Here is a 26413-nt window from a genome sequence, read left to right as displayed (position 1 = left end):
GTCTCTTTGTGGATACTATCAAATGCTTTCTTAAAGTTGATAAAGTTGATTAAGACAGGCTTTTGCCAAGCAGTAGCTTTTTCAATGATCTGCAGAAGAGTGAATTGTTCACAACATGATATGCGTGGACAGAACCCAGCCTGTTATTCTTGTAATTTTTTTTCCACTATCTTCTTTGTTCTATTCAGCAGGAGGATAGCCAATACGTTTGCCCAGGATTGATGCAGTTTGAGATTTGTGGCACCTTTTGTATTGCTCTGGTGCTTTGTGGTTAGAATGGATACTGCTGATGGAACTGAGGCCAGAACTGCTTTCTCTTAGGGACTGGGGTATAAATACACAAGGTCCTTAGGGATAACCCAGAGTCTTTAAGAGAATGCAGAGTAGAGTCTGAAACCCTGCACACACTGAGAGACTGGGTTCCGAGGAGCAGTGCAGTGTAGCTTCTGTAAGGAGATGCCAAAGTCATACCTCTCTAAACTTTTTAGTCCTGGATTTAAATCCCCTGTAGATAGGCTATTTATGACTAACATGTCCATCTCCCAAACACTTTGGACAGAGGGAATAGGGATTGCTGATTGGCATAGCGTTATTACAGCCAGAACAGTGGGACTTAGGCATGCCCCATTACTGAACTTTGAAACAAAAACAAGTACTTTTTAAAAACAAGTATTACTAACAATAACTATACAAAAATGAACTATGTACAACAACAAATAAAGGAAACACTTCTCTTTTAGAGACACCGGGAAGAAAATGTGATAAGCCACACAAGCTCCGATGATTGACTACAGGTGGTGAGACGGAAATGAGGGAGGGTTGGGTGGCCCAGCCCCTTTATTCCTTCAGCTAGCAACACAAGCGTCCAGAGGGCGCATGCGCCGCCTCGACAGATAAGTTCTCTGGCTTCAGTGCACTAGGCATACATACGTGAAGTGGAATGGACATGTGTAATAATTCGAAGAACTAACCATTAGATTATAAACGCCTTGGGACAAGACCTTTAGGACGATACAATCCAATGCATTCTATATTGCTATTAACTTTCTGGAAAAGAAACAAAAAGGCAACTGATGAGCAGGCTGTGTGGACACCAAGGGGAAAGGAATGCGCTAGGATAGAGAGAGCTGCTATTGCATACAAAGGGGGCACTGGGCCTTAGGGTACCACTCCCAACTCTCAAAAGTGGCAGCTGAAATTGCTGTAGCATGTGAGCCCAAGAGTGGGATGAAGAGGGGCCCCGAATAGGGAAACACAGGAGAGAAGGCAGGCTCATAGGGTACTGAGGCTTTGTTAGAAACCACTGTCTCTTCATTCTCCAAAGAATGTTCACTTTTCCCTTTCCTGTTCCCTTTTCCTTCATCCCCTCCTATTCCCTCATAACCCCACAAGGAACAGCAAAGAACTGGAGAGACCAAAGCAAACTCCATACTGCCAGTCTTGGAGAGATCCAAAAGATCAAGAAAGTTAGCCTAAGTGGAGTCTCGCCTTTTATAGAACAGGATAAGATTGATAGCCTATTTCCTCTTGCTTGATGAGAGGGAATAGCATAATATAGTGTAATAGCCAGTCTAGGATACATCTGATGAGATACATAGTTCAAAAATATCTTTTGTCCAAAGTTATTGTCCATTTTATTGCAGTTGAGAATATATACTATTTCTAAAGCTTTAATATGTCAATAAGGTACTTCTAAGGAATGAATACAGTAATAATGTAGAGTAATTGCAGAAATGTATCTTATGTTGTGCGACTGTTTAAAATTATATTTTAAATTCACAATCTGTGTGTTAAGGCCTAAGATATTATAATCTATTAAAATCATTTAAATTAAATATAAAAAATAATATTAAGCAACATATATTTGTTGCCAGGTTTTAAATAAAGTCAAACCACTGAACTGGTGTAAGTCACTGGCTAAGTTCCTGGAATCAGAGTTTGTTGAAGGGCTAAACCAACTTTTGACAACAGTGGCCTCATCTGCAGGTGCAGAGAAATTTTTTATTTTTATTTTTTTTTGTGCATTTCATATTCAACTTGTTCCGCTGAATGTAAACCAATTTGGAGTTGAAAAAAGCAAGAAAGCTTATTTTCCTCTCCCAACATATGAATAGATGTGAGAGGATGAGATCTACTAGCTCTAAAATCTTGAAGAACATGGTGACCACACAATCAGTTCAAAAGTCACTTACTACAGATATTTCCTTTGCTTAATAAGTCACTTTTAAATGCAAAATGTTATGATAAATTTTATGATAAACATTTTTTCTTCTGTATCCAGCACTTTTAAGGTAGTTGTAATTTTTAAAAATTAAATCGTTTTTGAGAATTTTTAATCAAATCTGAATTTCCATCCCACTAGAGCTTGACACAAATCACAAATAAAAAGATAACCATCTAGTAAATAAGAAATGTACATTTCACCATTTTCTAACATCATAAAAAATGTAAAAGTAACTTACATTTATTCAGATTCTTAAAACTGCTTAAATAAAAGAGAGTGTGTACATATGGCATATCTACCCAGTTGGCAAAAAAAAGTATCTAAGAGCGTATTATATTTAGTTGCAATTCAACATATTTTAATAGCTAACAACCAATGAGAATCAATCTTTCTTCAGGAAAATACAAACTACCAATGCAAAACATGATAAAAATCAATTATTTAAATTGAGGTTTCCTGCTTGCTGATTTAAATCATTATTAAAATTGATTATTTAAATCAAAATATAAATCAAACCACCCTGGACAAGAGTGATAAAAGTTGTGCAAAGGGAAAACAACTTTGTTCTCTATTCCTGTAATATATATATATCTCTCTTTTACAGCAATAAGACTTACGTATATCTGGATCTTTACTTTTCTTTGTTTTGTTACTAAGGCTTATCTCAAATCTGTTGATATCAGGTGAAAGATCACTAGAGAAAAAATTAGAAAATCTTGATTAATATTGTACTCCTTTGGCATTTAAATTAAGAAGCTCAATTATACATTTTCTATTCTTTAGTTCCACCATCCAGAGAAAACTTTAGCAGCCATACAATTGCCGTTATATTACATTAAACAAACATATTTAGGATGCAACAGGAAAAACGTGTGGCTGAAAGAAGATTATGTATACGCAACTATCTAGCCAATTTTTAATTAGAAATCAAAATTTAGTGAATCATCATCAACACACTACCTATAAAGTGTTAAGAAATATCAAGTTTTTAAATGCTATTATAATTCAAAAAGACCAAAACTTACTCAAAGACAAATTCCTCTGACCATACAGGGTTCTGCCCTTCCCTGACATGCGTTTTTGCTACCTGGACACTGTTCAGGTAGATGTTACAATACGGATTAGTGAAGTGTTTTACTGGGAGCGTATGAGCTTCTTCAACATGTAAAATAAGGCTGCTGACCTGAAGAAAATATACAAGATTTAATCTCAACATACAAGAGGGTGAATTTTTTCAGCTCAAAAAAGCTTTTGTTTTAACATATAAGTGCCAGATACAAACTAAAATTTGTTGATCAAACCAAGACAATTACTTAAATAAAGGAAAAACAAAGAATAGGAAATAGTCCAGGAATAATAGCAAAATACTGTCAAAAGGCAGTAGCACAATAGCTTGTTAGAGGAGTAAGTGCGGATAAATTTAAAAAAGAATCACACTCAACCGTTCAGGTCACTGAATTTTTTTTCTTTTTCTCCTAATACATCATCTATTTTTTTGTTCTTTAAGACCATAATATTTATTAGGCATTAGACTTGCTTGTGCTGACTGCTACACCTGCATAGAGTCCTACTGAAGTCAACAGGATTCCAGATAAGCACTGGAGTTTGCACTAGCAAATCCAAATACAGAATCAGGATTTTAGACCCCAGTAGCACTGGGTGCTGTCCGTGGCCCCTGCTCCACGTGATTTATAATCTAAGATCCTGATTGCCATCAGAATACAAACAATAACTTGTAATTTCTTTCTTGAAACACAAACTCTCTCCATTTTCCAAAGGGAAAACAGTTCTATCTGCACTACAGATGCTCAAATTATAGTACCATTTGATGGTCATACTATCTTTAAATTGTGTTCTCATGGGACATTAAAAAATTTACTAAAACATGTGACGTTTGAACTCCTCTCATAGAACTTAGTTTGCATTGAGGACTATTTAGAGTACTACTAAGCACTCTTTGTTTTAAGCTTCATACTTGAAATCTATGGCCCAGTCCAACTCCCATTGGTATCAATGGGAATCAGATCAGATATTTATAGAGTAAACATAGCAAACACAATAGTAGACCAGGACTGTGATCCATCTGTGTTCAGTATCCCATCTCCAACAATAGCAGAAGGAGATACAATAAACCTGGAAACTAACAATTATGCAACAACAGGCCCATAGGAAAATTTCTTCTTAATTTCAGAGGATGGTTTAAGCCAAGAAACAAGTATTCAATGAATGCTACTATGCTCTTGACTTCATCAATATCCTGTATCAGTGAATTCTACATATTATTATATGTGGTGTAAACTGTATTTCTTTTTCAGTTCTAAATTAACTGTCTTTCAATTTCATCGATCTTTTCATGTTCTCGGATTGTGAGTGATGCTAACTGGCATAGAGAAATGGTAAATGGAAGTATCTGATTTATGATTTCTATACTTTTTATTATTTTGTATACCTTTATCATGTCCCCCTCCACTTACTTGTCTCCTCTCTAAACAGTCTTATTTTGTCCCACATCCTTTATATGGAAGTTTTTTTCTCTCTAAACATTCCTGTCACCACTCTTGGACCCTCCTCTCCCCCCATTATTTCTGATATACTATTTATCTTTTTTGACATACGGTGACCAGAACTAAACACAGTATTCTAGGTAAGTACCACTTATGTACAAAATAGCATACTCTTTTTAGGGAGGTTTTTGTCTATTCCTTACGCATCCTAATGTTTTCATTGCTTTTTTTTGTTGCTACTGAATAATGTTGGCCATGCCTTTTTCTGGCATTGTTACAGTTAATTTAGAGCTCACAACGAGTAGTTCAAATTATTCCTTCTAATGTGCATTACTTTGCATTTGACAACACTGAATTTTATTTGCTATCATGTTGTCCATTTACCTAGCTTAGTTAGGTCCTGCAAAAGTACCTCAATCTTCTCCGAGCTTAACGAATACCTAATTTTGTGTTGCCTGAAAAATGCTGCCACCTCACTGCTCACCCCCTCCCCCCCCTTTTTTTTCTCAGATAATTATAACATTCAACACCACCTTCCCTAACATGGAACCTTGTGGCACCTGACTGCCAACTTTCAGTTGTCAAGAAAATTAACATACCTAGTCTTTGTTTTCCATCCCTGAGCCAATTTCTTGCCCATGACAGTACTCTCACCCAATGAATGAAATGAATTAAGATGAAAAAAATGCTATTATGACTTATTATGTACTTGTCTCAAAGCTCAAGAGAACAGAAATATTAGTAGCACATGGCAGATGGCTGCATTCTAGATTTAACATTTAAAAACAAATGGCAAACACAAGGAGTAAACTTTTCAGAAGCACCTACAAGTCATTTTTAAAAATCGGACTTATGCACTTCTGAAAATGTTACCGAAGTTTATCTGGTGATCAGACCTTAGCGCTGAGCAACAAACCTAAAGCCTGCCCATAAAGTGTTTTATTCTATCATATATGGAAGCTGAAACCAATTCTTGAAGCGTAATTACCGCAGGTTTAACAAAATATTGCATCATGTGTACACACACACACACACACACAATTCAGTTTACAAAGGACTCAAAGTAAAACACTAAGATTGACCAATATAGTTTTAGAAAAACTACAATATCTATGCAACTTTACCTGACGTAGACGTTTATTAGATGTCCCAGGACTGGTTTTTCGTAAATTGCAAAATGTCTGCAGAGCTTTCATCCAGTCCTATAAAAGACACACAAGATTTCAAACCAAATGAAGTCTGATCATTCTTCTCAAAGAATGGTAGATATAAGTCTGACAAAATGTCTAACTATTCAAATATTTCATTTAGTCAATTTCTTGTTTTCACATATTATATTTTAAAAGTTATATGTAGTATTCCAAAATTGCTTATTTTGGAATGAAAGCTACGTTTATATCCATCATCTAAACTGCATAAAGCATTTGCAAATCAGGAGGATTTTCTCTTTTAGATATACCAAGCATTAATAATAGATATATAGTGTGACCTTTACCAATTTTCCACTCTAATGATACTGTATTAAATTACACATAGTATTTAGAATGAAGCAAAACATGGTTGCTTCTGAGTAAATAAAACTCACATGCCAAGTACAGTGCTCTAATTCTGACCCTCCCCCCAGTGTTTCAGTTTTGCAGACTCATTTCTAGCTGTAAATACTGCAAAGACAAAAAGAAGTTGATTGAAGAAAAAGAGTGAAGGTGACATCCACAGCCTCCTGTCCATCTGCCTCTGGCTGCTCAACCATAAAAATTGCCCTAAAGAGGCAAACAGGGATTCCCTTTGCAGAGGGATATCTATGGGAGGTATAAAGACACCATAGCTGGCTCTAAACCACGTGTTCCTGGTCTCCGTCAGAGTGGGGTGCTAGAGAGGGCAGTCGTCAGCAGCTTAATGGCCCTTTTCCCTAGGCCTACGTAGGGGTAAGTGCCTTGGCTAGCTTGGGTCAGCTGGCTCAGGCTGAATAGATATTTGGGCTTGGGCTGGAGCCCAAGCTCTGGGACACTCCTCCCTCATAAGGTCTCAGAGTCTGGATTCCAGCCCGAGCCCAAATATCTACACAGCAATTTTTCAGCTCCTCGTCAGCCCGGGCTAGCCATGGGCTTTTTATCCCTGTGTAGACATACCCTGCAATGGGCAAGAGTTGGAGAAGCCCTCAGACTGCTCTAACTTGTGCTGGGGACCAGTTTGGTTCCCCGACAGTCCAAGGATTGCAAGTGAAAAGTATGCAGGCCTTTGCGTCCCATCTCCTCAAGCTGTGCTGAACTCTGTTCCAGTGCAGCTAGGGATTGAACCTTTAGACTAACAGTCAATCTGCATAATTAGATATCACAAGTAGATATTTGTTAACTACATCTCAGTGCAATACAATACTGCCATTAAAAAAGTTGGTTCAATTTTTTTACCCTTCAATTATTTTTCATATGTTTAAAATATTGACATATAATATGGGCAGACGTAATTGTCATAATACTCAGTTTAAAGTACACTGCAGCTGGTCTCAAGTAAACAAGTTTGCTAATCAATTTCTTTTTGTGTAAAAACGTTCCATAATGCAAAAGACTTTCAGACTACAGCTCCACAGGAAGATTTAATAACTTTCTCATTGTAAGTAGGGCCAACCACAGCCGCTGAAGTACCTTAATTATTATACACAATATTTCTGTGGGGCTAAAGAGGACATAATTTACCTTTACTTTTCTAGATCTATTAAATACAGTCCTTCAGACCTTTCCCAGTCATAGGAGAACCTCTCCAACTTCAATGCCACAACATACATTCTACTCCTCATGGCAGTGGGACATTGTGATCAAGCTTGGAAATGGAAATTTGCATGTGGCTAGAGTTCATTTTATTCATAAAGCATCTTTCTAAAGATTAATATTCTTAATTTTATATCATATCCACATATATAAATAAGAGAACTTTGGAAACTGCTGAAAAGGAAAATTAAATGTCTTAGTCCTACAAGTAAACTCTCTTTCCCAGGGTAAATTACAGATGTTAAATTTACAAACACTGCAGCTGAATAAAGTGGGATGGGAAGGAGGTAGTGGAGTACCACCATACTTTGTCAAAATTTAGGGGTAGGGTTTTTTTTTTTTTTTTTTTTGGCCTTTTTAGACTTGTTAGCATTATTGTAGGATATGGAATATAGAAAAATATTTTAAAATGGTGCAAGAACAACAACAAACAAAAACAAAGTTAACTGCCACAGCACTATAAGGAGGAGTACACACAACAAGGTTTTGAGTCACATTAAACTAAAGAAAGTAAACAGAAGAACTGTATAAAGTACATCACTGCTGGCAGCAGTAATTAATTCTGTTGCAGGGTTGATTTCACTTTTTGATAGGTAACAAGGGAGTGAAAGACCCATATTTTGGAGACTTGAGATAAGAATCCCCTTTGCCTTCCCTAAGCCTCACTTGTCACCTCTTCCCTCTCCCTTTAGCACATTAATTCCTGGCTCCCAGGCATTATCCCTGAAAGGCCAAGAGAGGAGACAATGGTTCTGTCCTACTGCTACTACCTCTTTCTGTTATCTCTGAGACAATCTGCAGCACTGGGGATCCAGAGAAAAAACACACCTGGCATTACAGGGATAATAGTACTCCATAAGATCCAGCCACCGACACACAAGAGGGGTTGGGGTGGGGCGAAGAGGGCCAGCACTCAAGTCCTTTCCCACCAAGCGGAGCTGCTTTTCTGAAAGGACGCGAGTATGAAATTGCTAACCCAGGCAGAGAGGGGGTGATCCTGCAATAAGAACCATGCAGCTGGACTCCTGTGCCCACAAAATTCTCAATGTAGAATCTAGGCCTAAGTCTGTAGGGAAACTATTGACCCATGGGTTTGAAAAGTTATTACAATGGACAGGGCTTTAAAAAAAGCTTTATATACTGGTCACTGTCTATATGTAGCATACTTGTTTCCTACTACAAACTTTAATTCCATTAAGTATCAAAACACTCATAGCTTATTTAAAAATTTGCATTCTTTTATATGCCAAAGCGTCTTACCTGTGCTTGTTCTGGAGTTTCTCCTGCAAAGTAAAAGATGTAATGTTCTTCACTAAAGTGCTGAACTACTATCTGAAAACAGTTTGGCCTTTAAAACAAACAAACAAACAAGAGTTTTAGTAACAAAGAGTAATATCTTCAGACTACTGACCAACTGCTTTGCTTGCTGATCTCTGGCAAAATACAAATATTTTTGGAAAATCTGAGCCAACACAGTTCAGTTGTTTGAATACAAACAGCATTAAAAACACAATCATTTTTTCTTCAAAAATATTCATCTTTTTTGGACAGCTGTAGCACTGAAGTGTGTGGGGATAGGAAGCTGAATTTTCACAAAGATAGAAGAAAAATACTTTTTGAGCATTTAAGTGAAAACATGTTTTGATTTCACTGAGTTTTAAGCCTTTAAAAAAAATCGTACTTCACCTGTGTGCAGTACAACTAATATGCTTTAGAACATTTAAGAAACCTTTAGGACAAAGATAGATTATACTGCACTGCACACATGCAGACGGGAATGCCTTTTCTATATAGCACAAAATATGGTGATGTCATCTTGTAAGGTAAAAGAAGCACGCTAAGATTCACTCATGTGGAATTGTCCCCTATGAACATTTTAATGCTGCATGAGATATGGTGCAATGTTGGTGTCTAGTCAAGTAGTTCCACATTATGGAGTTTCTTTCCACTTTCAAAAATCTTAGCAAGTTATGTTAAGCAAGAAAATGCTAGGTTGCATGTACAGCCTTTACTCTGATGCTATAGTACATGCACATCAATTCATTACAATGTATGTATATGACTACTCACACATTCTCAATTATAGTATCATACAACTTTTTTGACAGCTTTAAATACACCTGAACAAACTTCTTTATTCTTGTATACTTGCACTATTTTCTTTGTCACAATGGTCCAGTTTTTCTCTGATAGACTTTTGATAGCAAAGTTATTTTCTATTTAAAGAATGTGTTTAATAATTTAGGCAAAATAGTATCCTGACCCTACACAACCCTATAAGAGGATACATCTGCCCTCTACCCCACCTCATGTGTGGTCATGTAGCTGCTACTCCATTTGGGGCTGAAGTGCAAGGGTTCCAGGAAAGAAGGGGCTACACACCAAATACTCACCAGGTGAGCAAGTGGTCAGGGAAGGGACAAAGCTATGTTTCCTCTTGCACTCCAATCATCAGCCAGTGGAGCTGGCTCGGTAAAGGAGGAGTAAGCTGCATCCCACTACCACCCAGAACAAGAGAACAGCAGGGAAGGAATCATGACTGAGTCTGAATCCCTTCTTCATGACCTCCTGGTGTGACTCAGTTGTGTGTTGTTCCTTACTCAGAGCCAAGCTGTAAGGCACAGTCTAGACCATACACAGCAGCCGTGCATTATCCAATTTAATTTCAACCAGCAGCAGTGTTCAGCAGTTCAGGAGGCAGCTTCAGTTAACTATGCAACTAGTTTAGTTACAAATGTAGGTGGGCTATACATGCCAGCAAGTTTTCACTATTACTATGCAATACTTCTGTCTATTTATATGGCCCTCATCCCAGTGTTATCTGAATGCTTCCTAATTACTTAAAAATAGAATTAACAACCAGATGGAGCAAAGACATCAGAGCTTTATTATTTAAGGAGGACTGGAACTAAGTGTCAGCGATTCTTTCAACAGATATCTTCTCACTGAGTCTCTGCTATTCTCTTACTTAGGGATATTAATGTGGAGGTTTTCCAGAAGGCTCCTCTCTTTTTTTTGGTCATGGAAATGCCAATAATTTCAGCAGACTTGCGTCTAGCAATTTTTCAAAAATGTGAAAAAAAGTCCATTTGATTTAAGTGAATTTTTACATTCAGGTTGCAAAAACTCTTATTTTAATGGATTATGTTATGGTTATGTATCTATTCTTATTTGGTGTAAGCAACTAGTTATAACAGAGAATGGTTTTGAAAAGCTTTTTTAATAACGGATTAACAAAAAAGGTACTAAGAATCATTTCTTGCTATTTACAAATTCAATTTAAAAATTCCACTCTCAATTCTTAACCTTTTTACTACTGACCACCACTATGATCTCCACAACCTCCTGTGAGTAGCAGACTTTGGCCACAAATAGTTCACTGGGCCTTTACTATGTATGTGACTCAATATTGCATGCGTTCTCTGCATCATGTACCTGGTATGTTAAAACAAAAGCAAAGCTGATTGTTCTTTTTGATCTCTTCCTAGTGATTATCGTCTTTCCCAAAAATGGTTTATATCAATTATCCATTCTGCTTTAATATTGGTTTAACATCAGAAGAGCTTTTCTACTTGAACATTAAAACTCAATGGAATAGTTTTTAACCATCTTAACTTTCAGCTGATATCTAAGCAAAAGAGGGCTCATTTCGTTGCAATTTCAACAAGGTTTGGTCTCTATCCAAAATTTTATAATATGACATACGTTATTCAATTACCATTTTAATGAATGCAGTGTGCTCTATTTTTGATGGGTGGAACACACAGTGTGCTCAATGTTGAGTTAATATATTAATCTAAAAGCCTGAGTGGTTATCCTGCCTATTACTTCAAACTAGAAACTTCTGATACTTTAAGAGTTCTAACATTTCCAACATGTTTAATTTATTGCCCTGTTGAAAGAGAAGTATATGGAAATAAATGAAGTTATGCACCTATAAAATTGTAATATTTAAACAGTGTACAACTGCAGACATGGGAACTGAAAGCTACTATCTTACCTGCCAAACAGACTGTCATGAACTCCATAGACAGAACACACACTGAGATCTATTAAACCTTTGGGCTTTGTAGCTCGCTTTTCACTTTCAAAATAAATAAGCTGGGCGTCATTCCCCTCTAAAATAAAGTACAAATTCTTCCATCGCTTTCCTTTGCCTGGAGAAAAACAAACAAAAGCAGTTAAAAGTCCTGTTAACATATTGTAATCTTTTGCAGAATTTTTCCTAGGTCTTAATTAACACTACAGGTAAAAACTGAAGAGGGCAATTTCAAATTGCCAGATTTCAAAACAGAACAATAAACAGTTTAAACATTTAGTACAATCTTTTCTTGCAAATTAAGTTAGTGTATCTTAGTACAGGAAAAGCTCTGTTATCTGCATGTTGAGGGAATGGGGAGTGCCAGTTAGTCAAAAATTCTGGTTAACTACACATGAGTTATATTTACCAATGGAGGGAGGGAGTTTGGGTGCGGGAGGGGGCTCAGGGCTGGGGCACGGGAGAGGGTGCAAGGCACGGGCTCTGGAAGGGAGTTTTGGTGTGGGAAGGGTTTTGGGGTGCCGGATCCAGGCATGCTCACCGCGGGTTGCTCCCCACAAGCGGTGATGACATGTGCCTGCTGCTCCTAGGCGAAGGTGCGGCCAGGCAGCTATGTGCGCTGACTCCGCCCCCACGGTTCCCAGCCAATGGGAGCTGCAGAGCCAGTGCTCGGGGAAGGGTGGGAGCAACACACGGAGCCCCTGTGGCCGTTCCTCCACCTAGGAGCAGCAGGGACATGTCGTCACTTCCGGGGAGCCACGCAGAGCCAGGCAGGGAACCTGCCGGACCCACACCAACCAAACTTTCAATGGCCCGGTCAGCACTGCTGACCGGAGCCGACAGGTTCCTTTTTGACCAGGTGTTCCAGTCAAAAACCGGACACCTGGAAACTCTATTGAAGATTTGTATTGGGAGATAGCAGAAATGTCAATTTCTAGAGCTTTCCGATTGGTAAAGTGCCAGATAACACAGCTTTTACTGTATACAGACTGTATCTAAAAGGGCTCAAATTTGCACAATAGTAAATCCAAACTACACTTTTGGTCTCAATCATGTAATCAGATATGTTCAAATTGACCCCTGTGCAGTTTAAGAGACTTCAGTAGGACTCAGCAAAGCCATAAGGGCTGCCTGCATAAAGTCCCGTACATGTCAATGGACAAAGAGGCCCGTCTTTCAAGATACAATTAGATCTGAACAGTTTGCAAACTAAGGCACTGTCCCTGCAAACAATTCAATTTAATGCAGTGCTTTGATTGAAAATACAAAATAAAGATAAATAAAAAAGTACTGGACTCTGGACACACTACAACCATTCAGAAACTAGGTATTATATTATGTAGCTTGCTCCATGAAGTGCTGTTTATGGCGAAGGTCTCTGAAAAGCTGCATTATTTTCTTGAGAAAATAAATGCTGCACCTCTTTAATTTGTCCCTCACCAAGGCACAAAGGACAGCACATGTAGGGGCCCCACACAGGGGAACAAAGGGCTAAAGAGCAGCTCTGGGCTCACAAGTCCCACGCAGCCGCACCTGCTGGGCATGCTCGCAATGGAGGCAGAGTTCAAAAGGGAAGGGTTCAGCTCAGTCAGAGCAGACAGAGCAAGGGAACAGTCCTACACTGATAGCTCCTGCAGAGGCTGCAGGATCACCAGACCCTGCTGCAGAGCTATCGAAGGCCCCATGAAGAACAGGAATGGAGAGTTGCAATTGAAGAAGAGCCTTTGGACTACTGTCAGTGAGAACCACCCCGGGAGTTCATAAGCTGACTCCGTTTGTGATTTTGGATGGGGCTGAGAACATAGTAACCAATGTCCAGGGAGCAGGATTGGTGGTGTCTGCCCTCTAGGCCGCATAGCCAACTGGCCAGTCATAGGGCACTGGGTTGGAACCCGGTGAAGCAGGGAGGGCTCGGATTCCCTTACCACAGGCCAGCACAGGCTGGGCAGAACGCCCATGGATTCTCGCCACTTGGCGGCACTGCTGGGCTCAGATGTCGTACCCCACAACAGGAATAGACACCCCATATGACACACAGCGCTTAAAGTCTGGATATCACTGGTACCTAGCACGGGACTGACTAACATTTGAAACAATAACAGCAAACAAAAAAACAAAAAAACCTATTTATTGGGTACTTTTAATGAATAATTGACTATTTACAAGGCAGGAAGAGAGATAACTAGCTAACTATGCACAAGAAACTGAGAAAAAAACTCTATATTCCTATTTATCTATCCAGAGATCACAATAGCCCTTCTGGCCACAGCATCGCACTCAGAGCTCATGTTCAGCTGATTATCCACTGTGACCCCCAAATCTCCTTTCAGATTCCCTGCCTGACCAGTATAGAGACCCCTATGCTGTACATGCAGTCTGCTTTCTTTGAGTAATTTTGAACAAGTTATCAAAATATAAGAATGTAATTTAATTTTCAGGAATCTGCTTTATACTTAGAAGTAAAATGTTCTCACTTTTTTTCAGAAGATACCCTTTTTTGACAATATTTTTATAAAAAGCATCCTTTGTTTTTCGACGAATTGTATTATAGATTTCTTTTCCATCCACTGTATCATTAAGCACTTGTTCTTGATGCTGGTAAAGAAAAATAATAGCCATCAGTATTTTTCAGTTCAGAAATATCAGATTGATTATAATGCTGAAAATGGAAATATTCTTTATTTTCAAATATCTCTTGTAATCTTATGCTACTTAATAAAAGGACTGATCGGTTTTCGTGATGTCATTTCTAATAACATACCCTCTGTATATTTTCCTACATTTATATCACATCACACTTGGTTAGTGTGGAATAGTTTATGTGGTTTATTCTGAGAGATGGAAAATAAAAATTGACCTGCTCCTACTTGCTAAAGAACACACATGGAGTGTGCCCGTCTCATTATGTATGCATAGAGAAATAGAAAAAAGGATACACAGTTTAGTTATTTCCCATACAGAGAGTGTTTTCTCAAAGTTTACATTAGATAACCTTTTAAAACTTTTTCACTACTGCATGTCTTTTATTAAGGACATTGTGCCTCGATACTTCAGGGAGAAATCTAAAGAAGCCTTGCAGTGAAAAAACAAGGTGCACAGGTCAAAATTAAAAAGCTTCAACAGGTCTGGGTGAGGAAGATTGCACAGTTCTTCTCTACAATGCATCTGCTTCATAATATGGCTATTCTGACCCTCATTTCACAGAAAATAAAGAAACTTAAATTCAGGGTAAATGAAACAGATGTGAGACTAGGACAGTGGAGAAAAAAGCCAGAACAGCTAAGCCAGAAAGTATGTTAAATATATTGGACAGTACATAACCTAAGAGAAAATATTAGTTTTTATCTTTACTCTGATATTATTATTGTCTCTGCCATTTGTAACAGACTGTTCTAACTAAATTATAAATTAGTTGATATCAGTTAGACCAAGTACTGTCTTCACTCTAAAAACCCCACACTCTTTAGAAATATTATGTGGCATTAAATGTCTCACCTGCATTGGGACAGGGTCTTTTAGGTAATATCCTTCAACAATTTGTTCTTTTCTGTAGTGCTCAATGATATCAGCAATACTGTTCAAATAAAAAATTATAAACTTTGAATAAGTTTTTTTTTGCTATAAATCTTTTTTCCAACATAAAATTCACACATTAAATTTCTCACATAAATCTAATAAAATCACATGCTAAGAAAGGCGATCTCACTTGTATCAGCCAGAATACAGGAGTCAGTAATTACATATTTGAGTTCTGCTAATAAAAAACATATGAATCCTAAACTAATCTTACAATCTTACAGAGTTTAAAACTGTTGCTCAAAAGGCTAGCTGATGAGGACATAGAAAACTCAATGATCAAGTAAGGGCAAATACATTCCCAGCCAGGCTCAAAATTGTTATTTTATCAACAATAATTTTCCAAGTCTCATCATCACTAGGGAAGGGGAAGGGGAGACATTTCACTGTGCAAAGCAATTTCTTTCTAGGGGGGCGGGAATGTCAAATAGAAAAGGTCTGTAACACAGATTACACAGCTCATACTTAGAAGTCACTGAGCAATCATGTTAAATTAAATACTCGTCAGCAGAACTCCTCTACAGGGATGCTTGCATTCTAATTACCAGAGGGAATCAGGTTGAAATTGTATTTTGAAGGATCTAGGATTGGGAGGTGGCAATAGATGAAAACTAAAATTCAACATATTTCTTTGACTTTCTTTTACTTATTTATGCATAGTTCTTATTGAAATATCCTTGATTTAAGTTAGAGTGCAATGACGAACAATATGTAGGGATTCTTAGCACACTCTATTATACAGAATATCAACCTGAAAATAAAAACAGTTAAATAATTAAACACGAAATACATGAGCAAACATATTTTAATAAATATTATTAGTTGGAAGTACACCTCTACTCCAATATAACGCGACACGATATAACACGAATTCGGATACAACGCGGTAAAGCAGCGCTCCGGAGGGAGGGGGGGCGGGGCTGTGCGCTCCGGCGGATTAAAGCAAATTTCACCCTATAACGCAGTAAGATTTTTTGGCTCCCAAGGACAGCATTATAATGGGGTAGAGGTGTATGTGAAAATACATTCATCAGGGCATATGTGATGGAATCTTTGGCCAGAGTTACACTTGCCAATGTAAATTGTGCACAAGGCTCTCAGATGAATGGATTAGGTAGAAGAATTTAAACAGAATATGTGTAAGGTTTCATGCGCTAGTTTGTGCATTGTTTATTTCAGAGTCATTAAGTGTCTTCATTTGGTATTGTGAGTTTGATATTTCAAGAGTGAATGGAATGCATTTTGTGTACTTGATGCTTAAGGGTATTTCCCACCAAATTGCTTAGTATGGATTACGTTTTTATTTTAAAGGTCATCTCAAGGGACCTTTCTGGCACTACTACTAACCCCTGTAGCCCTCTAGGTGCAAACTGGCAGGGGTCCCTGTGTCACAGCTGACTTATTAAAAATATCACTGTTCACTTTTTATTAAGATGAAATATAGCAAAAATATTTTCTGCACTCCAGAAATGACATTTTAAATTTAAATTAATAGAGATATCCTATCTCCTAGAACTGGAAGGGATCTTGAAAGGTCATTGAGTCCAGCCCCCTGCCTTCACTAGCAGGACCAAGTACTGATTTTGCCCCAGATCCCTAAGTGGCCCCCTCAAGGACTGAACTCACAACCCTGGGTTTAGCAGGCCAATGCTCAAACCACTGAGCTATCCCTCCCCTTTTACCATCATCTCACTGACTATGATAAGATTATTATGCACTATTCTGTGTTGAGCTGCAGTAATCAGCATCCCTTATCATGAAAGCAACAATGAATAAAGCAGCTTGGCAAAATTCTACTCGCCCACTCACCCAGATTCAGTAACTGACAGGCCACTAATATTTTTTTCTCTCATTGTTGTAAAAGTTGGCAAGTAGATTTTGTGCTAAGGCTGATAAATTCTCATTAGAATTTTGCAAGCTGAAGTGTTATGTGAAAAGAAACTGACACTTACTGTAACTATGGTTCTTCAAGATGTGATGCAGACATGTATTCCACGAAAGTGTGTGTGGGCCCAGCGCACCAGAGCTGGAAACTTTTGCCTAGCAGTACCCGTAAAGGGACAGCAACTCACGCCTTGAGGCTGTGGCACCTCCATTTGCTATATGAGGCGGCGGCACCCCAACCCACCTCAGTTCCTTCTCATTGAAAGCCCAGGAGGAGACTTTGATGCAGAGGGGACAGAGGGTGGGTCGTGGAATACATGTCTGCATCACATCTCAAAGAACCACAATTACAGTAAGTGTTTCTTCTTCTTCTTCTTCAAGTAGATGCAGACGTATATTCCACTTAGGTAACTCACAAGCAGTACCCCATCCAGGAGGTGGGGCTCGGAGTCTACTGAAATAGGGATTGCAGGACTGCCCTTCCAAGGCCTGCATCCACTCTGCAAAATGCGGAATAGCATAGTGGTCCATAAACGTATCTATGGACAACCATGTTGCCTCCCTGCATACATCTAGTATAGAAATGTCACTGAGGAAGCTATCGACATTGCTTTCACTCTTGCAGAGTGAGCCTGTATCCACTGAGGAGGTGTAGCTGAACCTCTCTCATGCGCTGTTTGATACAGGATGTCTGTGCAGAGATTGCTTGCCCCTTCATGCAGTCCACATATGACATGAACGGGCTAGGTGAAGCACGAAATGATTTAGTCCTGTCTAGATAAAAGGCTAGACATCGCCTGACATCCAGAATATGGAGGCACTTTTCTTCCGGGGAAGAGTGCGGCTTTGGGAAAAACACAGGTAAAACGCCTGTTTCAGATGAAACTGAGAGACCACCTTGGATTAAAAACTTTGGGTGTGGTTGCAGCATTACCTTGTCCTTGGCTGACCTGCCTTACACACAGTCCTCCATTAGGGCATGCAACTCACATACCTTTCTCGCAGATATGATAGTTATCAGGAATGCAGTTTTCTGAGACAGGCCGCAAGGGACTTGAACGGAGGGCCATTAAAACAGTAAAAACATGTTTAGGTTCCACAGGGGAAAGGACAGTTACCTGTTCCGTAACTGGCGTTCTTCGAGATGTGTTGCTCCTGTCTATTCCACAGTAGGTGTGCGTGCTCGCCACGTGCACCAGTGCCGGAAGTATTTCCCTTAGCAGTATCCGTAGTGGGGGAGCACCGCTGCGACCCCTGGCGTGGCGCCTCTATATCACGCTATAAGGGGAGCTGCGCACTCCCCCCACCCTCGGTTCCTTCTTGCCAGACAATTCTGACAGAGGGGAAGGAGGGCGGGATGTGGAATAGACAGGAGCAACACATCTCGAAGAACGCCAGTTACGGAACAGGTAACTGTCCTTTCTTCTTCGAGTGATTGCTCCTGTGTATTCCACAGTAGGTGACTCCAAGCTATATCTGATGGAGGTGGGTAGTAGTTTAAAGGTTATCAGGACATAGTACCGCCCTACCAAACCCGGCGACATCCCGTGCTTGGGAGACAATCGCATAGTGTGAGGAAAAGGTGTGGACAGAGGACCACGTGACAGCCCTACATATGTCCTAGATAGGGATATGGGCTACATAGGCGGTCGACGAGGCCTGTGCTCTCGTAGAATGCGCCTTTACGATAGGTGGCGGGGGAACCGCTAAGTTGTAACATGTGCGTATGCACGAGGTGATCCAGCGGGAAAGGCGCTGGGTGGAGACTGGTTGCCCTCTCAGACGCTCGGCCGATGCAACGAACAGTTGCGAGGATTTCCTGAATGGCCTGGTACGGTCCAAGTAAAAGGCAAGCGCCCTACACACTTCTAGCGTGTGTAGGCGGCATTCCTCGTTAGAGGAATGGGGCTTAGGACAGAGTACCGGTAGGAAAATGTCCTGTTCCATATGGAAGGCGGAGACCACCTTGGGGAGAAACGCAGGGTGTGGGCAAAGCTGGACCTTATTCCTATGGAAGACCGTATATGGGGGTTCCGAGGTCAAGGCCCTAAGCTCCAAGACCCGACGGACTGAGGTGATAGCCACCAAGAATGCTACTTTCCATGACAGGTGGGACCAGGAGTACGTGGCCAAGGGTTCAAAGGGAGGGCCCGTGAGGCGTGACAGCACTAGATTCAGAACCCATTGCGGGACTGGGTCCTTGGCGTATGGAAAAGTACGATCTAGTCCCTTTAAAAAGCGGGAGGTCATCTCATGGGAAAACACCGAGTGACCCTGTACTGGAGGGTGAAAGGCTGAAATGGCCGCTAAATGTACCCTGACAGAGGCCGGAGCTAAACCTTGGGTCCTAAGGGACAGGAGGTAATTTAGAACAAGTTGGAGGGATGCGGATGACGGGGAGTCACCCCACTCCGTCGCCCACCTAGAAAACCTAAACCATTTGGCCAGGTAGGTCTGTCGTGTAGACGGTTTTCTGATCTCCAGCAGAATTCTTCTGACATCCTCCGAACACCTTCCCTCCTCCTCGTTTAACCATGGAGCAACCATGCTGTCAAGTGAAGCGTGGCTAGGTTGGGATGGAGAAGGCATCCCTTCTGCTAGGAGAGGAGATCCGGGCGGAATGGCAGCTAACAATTGCAGGAGGGTCCCATACCAATCCTGGTGGGCCCAATCCGGGGCTATGAGGCTGACCCTCGACCTGTCCGCCTTTACTTTCTGTAGGACCTTGCCTATCAGTGGGAACGGTGGAAAGGCATAGAAAAGTTGGTCTGACCACCGTATGAGGAATGCGTCCGAGATTGCCCCCCTTTCTGCCCCTGCCCTGGAGCAGAACTGGGCAGTAGCAAAGAGATCTATCTGGGGAGCTCCCCACTCTCGGAAGAGTTGCTGGGTGACCTCCCAGTGGAGTGACCACTCGTATTGGTGGGAGAAAACCCTGCTGAGGCGATCGGCTCGCATATTGCGCGTGCCGGGTAGGTGAAAACCCTTCAGAGAGATGTCTTGGGCTATACAAAATTCCCATAGGTCCAGGGCTTCCTGGCACAAGGCCGAGGAGCGCGTGCCCCCTTGCCTATTGATGTAATACATCACAGTCGTATTGTCCGTGAGGACTCTGACCATCTTTCCCCATAGGTGCAAGTCTGAATGCTATGCACGCCAGGTGCACCGGCCTGAGTTCCCTGACGTTTATGTGCATGGACAATTCCGAGGTCGACCATCTGCCCTGGGTTTGGAAGCTCCCCGCATGGGCTCCCCACCCCAGGTCCGAGATGTCCAAAACTAGATCTAGTGAGGGAGAGGTCTCTCGGAAGAGGATCCTTTGTAACATGTTGCCCAGGAGGGACTACGATTGCAGGTCGGCCACTACGTTAGGAGGTACCGTGACCACCTTGTCCAGGCCGTCCCTGGCCTGTGAATATTGGGAGGCCAGCCAGAGTTGGAGGGACCTCATTCTCAGCCTGGCATGTCACACCATCAAGGTGCATGTGGCCACGTGGCCCAGGAGTTGAAGGCACACCCTTGCCGTCATCACAGGGAAGGCCTTGACTGAGGCCATGAGACTTTTGAGCATCTCGAACCTGTCCGGGGGAAGAGAGGCCGTGGCTGCCACCGAGTCTAGATGCGCTCCTATGAAGTGTATGCGCTGAACTGGCACTAACATGGACTTGTCCTTGTTTACCACTAGGCCTAGACTCTCGCAAGTGGCCAGCAGGAATTCCATCTGTGCCTGCATCTGGGACCGAGACTTACCCTTGAGCACCCAGTCGTCCAGGTAGGGGAAAATTTGCAGCCCGATCCTCCTGAGGTAGGCTGCCACTACTGCCATGCATTTGGTAAAAACCCCGGGGGCCATGGAGAGGCCAAAGGGAGAACCGTAAACTGGTAGTGGTCCAGGAAGCGAAGGAAGTACCTGTGACCTTCGAAAATATGGATGTGGAAATAAGCATCCTGGAGGTCCAGGGCTGCGAACCAATCCCCCAGGTCTAGGGATGGAATAATAGAGGCCAGAGAAACCATGCGGAACTTGTAAAGAACCATAAACTGGTTGAGGCTCCGCAGGTCGAGGATGGGCCTGAGCCTGCCTTTTGCCTTTGGAATCAGGAAATACCGGGAGTAAAAACCCCAGCCCTGGAATTCCCGAGGCACCTTCTCCACTGTGCCCAGGGTGAGGAGGCGCGTCACCTCCTGGTCTAGGAGGACGTGCTCTGGGTCCTCGGGGATCTCCGGGGGCGGGTGGTGGTGGAGGGGCGGCGAAGCGAACTGCAACATGTAGCCCCTGGAAATGGTGCTGAGGACCCACTGGTCTGACGTTATACTGGACCATTGCACTCGGAAGGCAGATAAACGGTTGCAGTACACAAATTTTATTAACTGGGGGGTTCGCCTGGCAACAGGCCCGGTGGCCCCCCGCAAAGAGTCAAAAGCATCTCTTCCCCTGACTTTTGCCCTTGGAGGGCCCAGGTCGCGGGGCCCGAGCAGGATTGGCACTGGGACCTACGTCTCTGCTTCCTCGGCCTCTTAGGTGGGGGCTCGTATCTGCCCCTAGTTGGAGGAGCCGAGGTCTGTGGCCTGGGTTTGTCCTTAGGTGGTGGAACATAAAGGCCCAGAGTTTGCAGGGTGGTGCAGGAGTCCTTCATCCTGTGTAGACGGGTGTCTGTCTGATCCGCAAACAGGGCTTCCTGTCGAAAGGCAAGGCCTGCATGAGGGACTGGGACTCCACGGACAGCCCTGACAGCGAGAGCCACGACGTCCTGCACATGGCAACAGCGGAAGCCATAGAACAGGCAGCTGTATCTGCCGCGTTCGAAGCTGCTTAGAGGGCCGCTTTTGCCACTGCCGCCCCCTCATCGACCAAAGCTCTGAACTCCCTCTTGTCCTTTTCCTGAAGGAGAGGTTCGAACTTTGGCAGGGACCCCCACAAGTTAAAATCATAGCGGCTCAGGAGGGCTTGATGATTAGCCACCCTGAGCTGGAAGCTCGCCAATGAATAAACCTTTCTGCCGAAGGTATCCAGTCGTCTGGCTGGATACCTTTATCTTTGGGGGTGGGCGCGGGTTGGTCATGTCTCTCTCGGTGGTTTACTGACTCCACCACCAGACAGTTGGGTACTGGATGAGAGTTCAAATATTCGTGCCCCTTTGCTGCCACAAAGTACTTTCTCTCCACCTTTTTTGAAATAGGCGCCAAGGACGCCGAGATTTGCCAAAGCGACGTGGAGATATTGGCCACCCCTTGGTGGAGAGGTAGGGCCACACGGCCCGGTGCCGAGGAGGACAAGACGTTGAACAATGTGTCCGATGGCTCCTCCACCTCTTCAGCCTGGACCTGGAGATTGGAGGCGACCCGCCTAAGGAGCTCCTGGTGAGCCTTAAAATCTTCCTGTAAGGCGGGTGGTGGCACCGCAATGGATTCCTCCGGTGCCGGTGAAGGGACCAGATCTGCCCCCAGGGCATCGGGCGGTACCAGTGGTTCAACCCCTGAGTCCGAGTCCGGGTGCAGTACCGCTGCCTTGGTGCCGGTTGACTTCTCCCGGTGTCGAGGCTGGGATGTTGAGTGCACCTGCGATGCCCCAGCCATCAAACGGGGTCTCGCCGTTGCCGGCGATTGGGGCCAAGATGCCCACTGACACCATTGCCTTTGCCAGTGCCCCACTTAGGGACTTAGTGGAGCCACTTGACCGTGCAGGGTGACGCGGCCTAGGGATGGGCGGCTGGGTGCTGAGGCCGACGAGCGCACGGTGCCGAACAAGTGACGGGAGCGTGCATGGCCGCGTTGGTGCCAGCCTCGAGATTTAGATCTCAACAAGGAAGACCCTGTACCCATCAGAGGTACTGCTTCCAGACTCACCATGGCGACCGTGGCTATAATGGCTAGGTGCCGGTGACGGCCGAGGGGTGCTTCGTGAACGACGCCTGCCGGAGCGATCACTCGAGTCTGAACGTTGATGCCGATGGCGTCGAGACCTGCTTCTATAACTCCTGTAGGAAGAAGAGCGTCGACGCCTCCTGCCTCGGTGCCTGCGACCCCTCTTGGTAGCGGAGGACCCTCGGGACTCCCTCTCAGGTGAGTCGGCCAACGGCATGGGCGTCTGACGCGGGCTACGAGATGGCCTCGCAGAACAGGTAGGCACCTCATCCTCAGAGCGGGGGCAATGCCGAACCGGGGAGGGTCGATGAGCTCCCAGCGGCGGCCTCCTTCTGGAGCGAGGGCCCATCTCGGGCGGTGCACTCAGCACTGGAAGGGCGAGGATATCACACGCTGCCTATGCTGTCTCCGTCGATGGTATCCTCGCCACAGGGGAGGCACGTGCAGACGGGACCGGACTACTCCGCTCAGCACGAGTCGAAGTTCTGGGTCCCCAGGGGGATCCTGGGCTGCCCAACTCAGGTGCGGCCTCACCCCTGTCCTTTTCTCAGCGCCGCTAAGTCTTCCCTTGCTTCTTAACGGGGGAGCGGTGCCAACTAGTTGATGGGGTTTTGCTCGTATGGATGATGCGCCCGGCGCCGGATAGGGTCGGCGTGCCGGGGCCAATGCCAACTCCATTAGTAAGACCCAGAGATGGATATCTCGTTCACGTTTCGTTCTTTGAACGACCTGCAGATTTTACAACGCTCACTTGTGTGAGTCTCTCCCAGACAGCGAAGACACTGATGTGTGGATCACTTCTGGGCATAGAACTGCAACAGGAGTCACACGACTTGAAGCCTGGGGCATGGGGCATGCCCCGAGCCAGGCAAGTAACTAGAAATTTGGACTACTAAGAAGAGTTGTACTACTAAGGTTTGCAGTGCTGCAGTAGAGCTGGAGCACTAAGTTCCAACTACCTTCACTGGCAGCAAGAAGGAACTGAGGGTTGGGGGAGTGTGCAGCTCCCCTTATAGCGCGATATAGAGGCGCCACTCCAGGGGTTGCAGCAGTGCTCCCCCACTATGGGTACTGCTAAGGGAAAAACTTCCGGCACTGGTGCACGTGGCAAGCACGCACACTTACTGTGGAATACACAGAAGCAATCACTCGAAAAACTGGTTCTTGGACTGGCGGATGTAAATGAAGAAGCCCTTTCAGAAATCTCATCACCCTAACATTGGAAAAACTGATTTCCTTTGAATAGGGGAAAGAAATGCTGATACTGCTGCCAAATGCACTCAGAGAACTGAGCGCAAGGCTTGATTTCTGAAGATGTAAGAGGTAGTCCAAGATATCCTGGATGGAGAACCCAGTTGGCCAAGGACCACACTGAGAAACGATTCCATTTTGCTAAGTAGGCTGTCCTAGTGGAGGACTTCTTACTGTTGAGTAGGACTTGTTGGACAGCCTCCAAGCACAGCTCTTCCTCTTCATGCTGCAGCCATGCCATAAGGTGCAGGGAGCTGATCACAGGATGGAGGGTGTGGCCATGGTTCTGAATGAGCAGGTCAGGATGGAGAGAAAGTGGTATGGGAGGTTGAACCGACAGAGCAAGGAGATCTGAGAAATAGCATTGCCTCAGCTACGCTGGAGCAATGAGAATGAGCTTGGCCCAATCCACCTTGATCTTGAGGATGACCTGAGGAATGACCAGAATAGGGGGAAAGGTGTACAGAAGGGTCAACTGCCAGATGCAGTGGAAGACATTGGAAAGGGAGCCCAAGTAGAGGCCCTCTCAAGAGAAGAATAGGTGACAATTTGTTTTCCCTCATCGCAAACAGGTCAATCGCAGGGATACCCCGTGTTGCAAAGACAACCTGGAGGGCGCTTGCCTTCAGGGTCCACTGGTGCCTCAGGAAGAAAACCCTGCTGAGATAGTCTGCAAGATGATTTTGTGCCTCCAGAAAGTCGACTGTACCGGAGAGATGTCTTCTTCAATCCAGAATTGCCACAGGTTGATCGCCTCTAGGCAGAGTAACCTGGAATGCTCTCCCTCTTGTTGGGACACAAAGTATATTGTGGTGGTATTGTCAGTGAGTATATGAACCACTGAGTGTCTGATACAGTCCTGGAAGGCATGACATGCATTGTGATGCCTCGAGATATGGAATGAGGCTTCCTGGTCCAACAACAGGCCCTGCACCCTCATCTAGTCCAATAGGACATCCACTAGAGTGACCATGTGGAATCTTATGTACTTGATGAATTTGTTGAGGTTGACAATGGAAACATTCGGGCAACTGGTCCTCAAATTTAGACACGGCTGGCCAATTGAGGAAATCATACTTGGACAGCAAAGCTTGTTGACTCTCGATCCTAATCTGTAGGGATAATGAGGTATAGATCTTTCTGACCAGAAGAGAGTCTCTGTCCTTGGGGGTAGACTTGAACCTACCCTGCCAGGCCCTGTTGTTCACTGCCATTATCACTGGGAATTCAGGGCTGGATAGGAATAGAACCCTTCAAATCTCTGCTTTGGGAACAAAGTAGCACTTTTCCATGTGCTTAGACAATGGTGGTACCGAGGCTGGTGTACTCAACAGGGCTCTCGCTGGCTTGAGGAGCACATCACTGACTGGGAGGGCCACTCTCCCAGAGATGGCAGGCTGTAGAATATCCACCAGTTTGTGTGGCAGCCGGAGTTCTCCCTTCGGGTACATCTCCCTGGGAGTGAGAGACAGTTTTGACTCAGCCAAGACCCTTATCCTCATCAACGGATGATGCTGTGCTGCCTGGTTTGTCCTCTCCTTCTATTCTGGGGGACTTTAAGGTGTACCAAGACCTTTTACCCTATGTAGCCACATCTCCAGAAATCCAAGCAGAGTTTCTCCAGGAGGGGCTGCCAAAGGTGCGAGCCTTGCATGTCCTGGACCAGCAGCGAGGACGACACAGAAAGGCAGACCAGGTCTGCTGCAGCCTGGTACGTTGACACAGCAGATGCAGTCAGTACTGGCATCGCCCTCATTAGTACTGGAATCAACGGACACTTGAAAGCTAGAACTGGGGTCAATGGTATGGGGTTTCTGTCCTTCCCACTCAGTACCGGGGAAGGGTCAGATCCAGGCCATCCTAAAAGCTGAAACCAGTCCTAAGCCAGTCCTGGGGGAGGCAGGAGTCACCGTGCAACCTGGAGAGGTCCTGATTGGTTTTATGAGACCTCTTCCTCAGCGCCCACAATAGAGAATGGCTCCTTTGCCTTTTTGGAGAGGTGCCTGCCCCATAACAAGCCTCAGCAGTGATCTCCGAGCCCGAGGATGATCTTCAGCCCAAGGAGGGCCTCAGTATCAGGTCAGACTGCCTGGCCTGTTCAAGCAGCTGCTATTTGAGGCGAAGGTTCCAGGCCACCTGAGTCTACTTCTTGAACGATCTACAGATCAAATGCTTTTTAAGGTGGGCCTCACCAAGACAAAGCAAGCACCATGTGCGGGGGTCACTGTTGGGGATCGCCCCTCCACAGGAAGGCCAATGTTTAAACCCCAGTGAGGGCATCACTGTGAAACAGTGTCAACTAACA

The 26413-nt window shown here is 43.7% G+C and overlaps 1 protein-coding gene across 1 annotated transcript in view; it reads right to left on the bottom strand.

Annotated features, from left to right (window-relative positions):
• Window positions 1–26413, bottom strand: part of RASA1 (RAS p21 protein activator 1) — a 111791-nt gene that overhangs the window by 27152 nt on the left and 58226 nt on the right. The window contains exons 9-15 of the mRNA XM_034774895.1: window positions 15028–15106; window positions 14007–14127; window positions 11494–11650; window positions 8754–8841; window positions 5853–5930; window positions 3250–3407; window positions 2842–2918 (exon numbers count right to left, since the gene is read on the bottom strand). Of these exons, the coding sequence (XP_034630786.1) occupies window positions 2842–2918; window positions 3250–3407; window positions 5853–5930; window positions 8754–8841; window positions 11494–11650; window positions 14007–14127; window positions 15028–15106 (758 nt within the window). The remainder of the gene's footprint in view (window positions 1–2841; window positions 2919–3249; window positions 3408–5852; window positions 5931–8753; window positions 8842–11493; window positions 11651–14006; window positions 14128–15027; window positions 15107–26413) is intronic.

This window comes from Trachemys scripta, chromosome 6 (genome assembly GCF_013100865.1).
Source record: "Trachemys scripta elegans isolate TJP31775 chromosome 6, CAS_Tse_1.0, whole genome shotgun sequence".
Classification (NCBI taxonomy): Eukaryota; Metazoa; Chordata; order Testudines; family Emydidae; genus Trachemys; species Trachemys scripta.
This window is presented reverse-complemented; position numbering and strand designations above follow the sequence as displayed.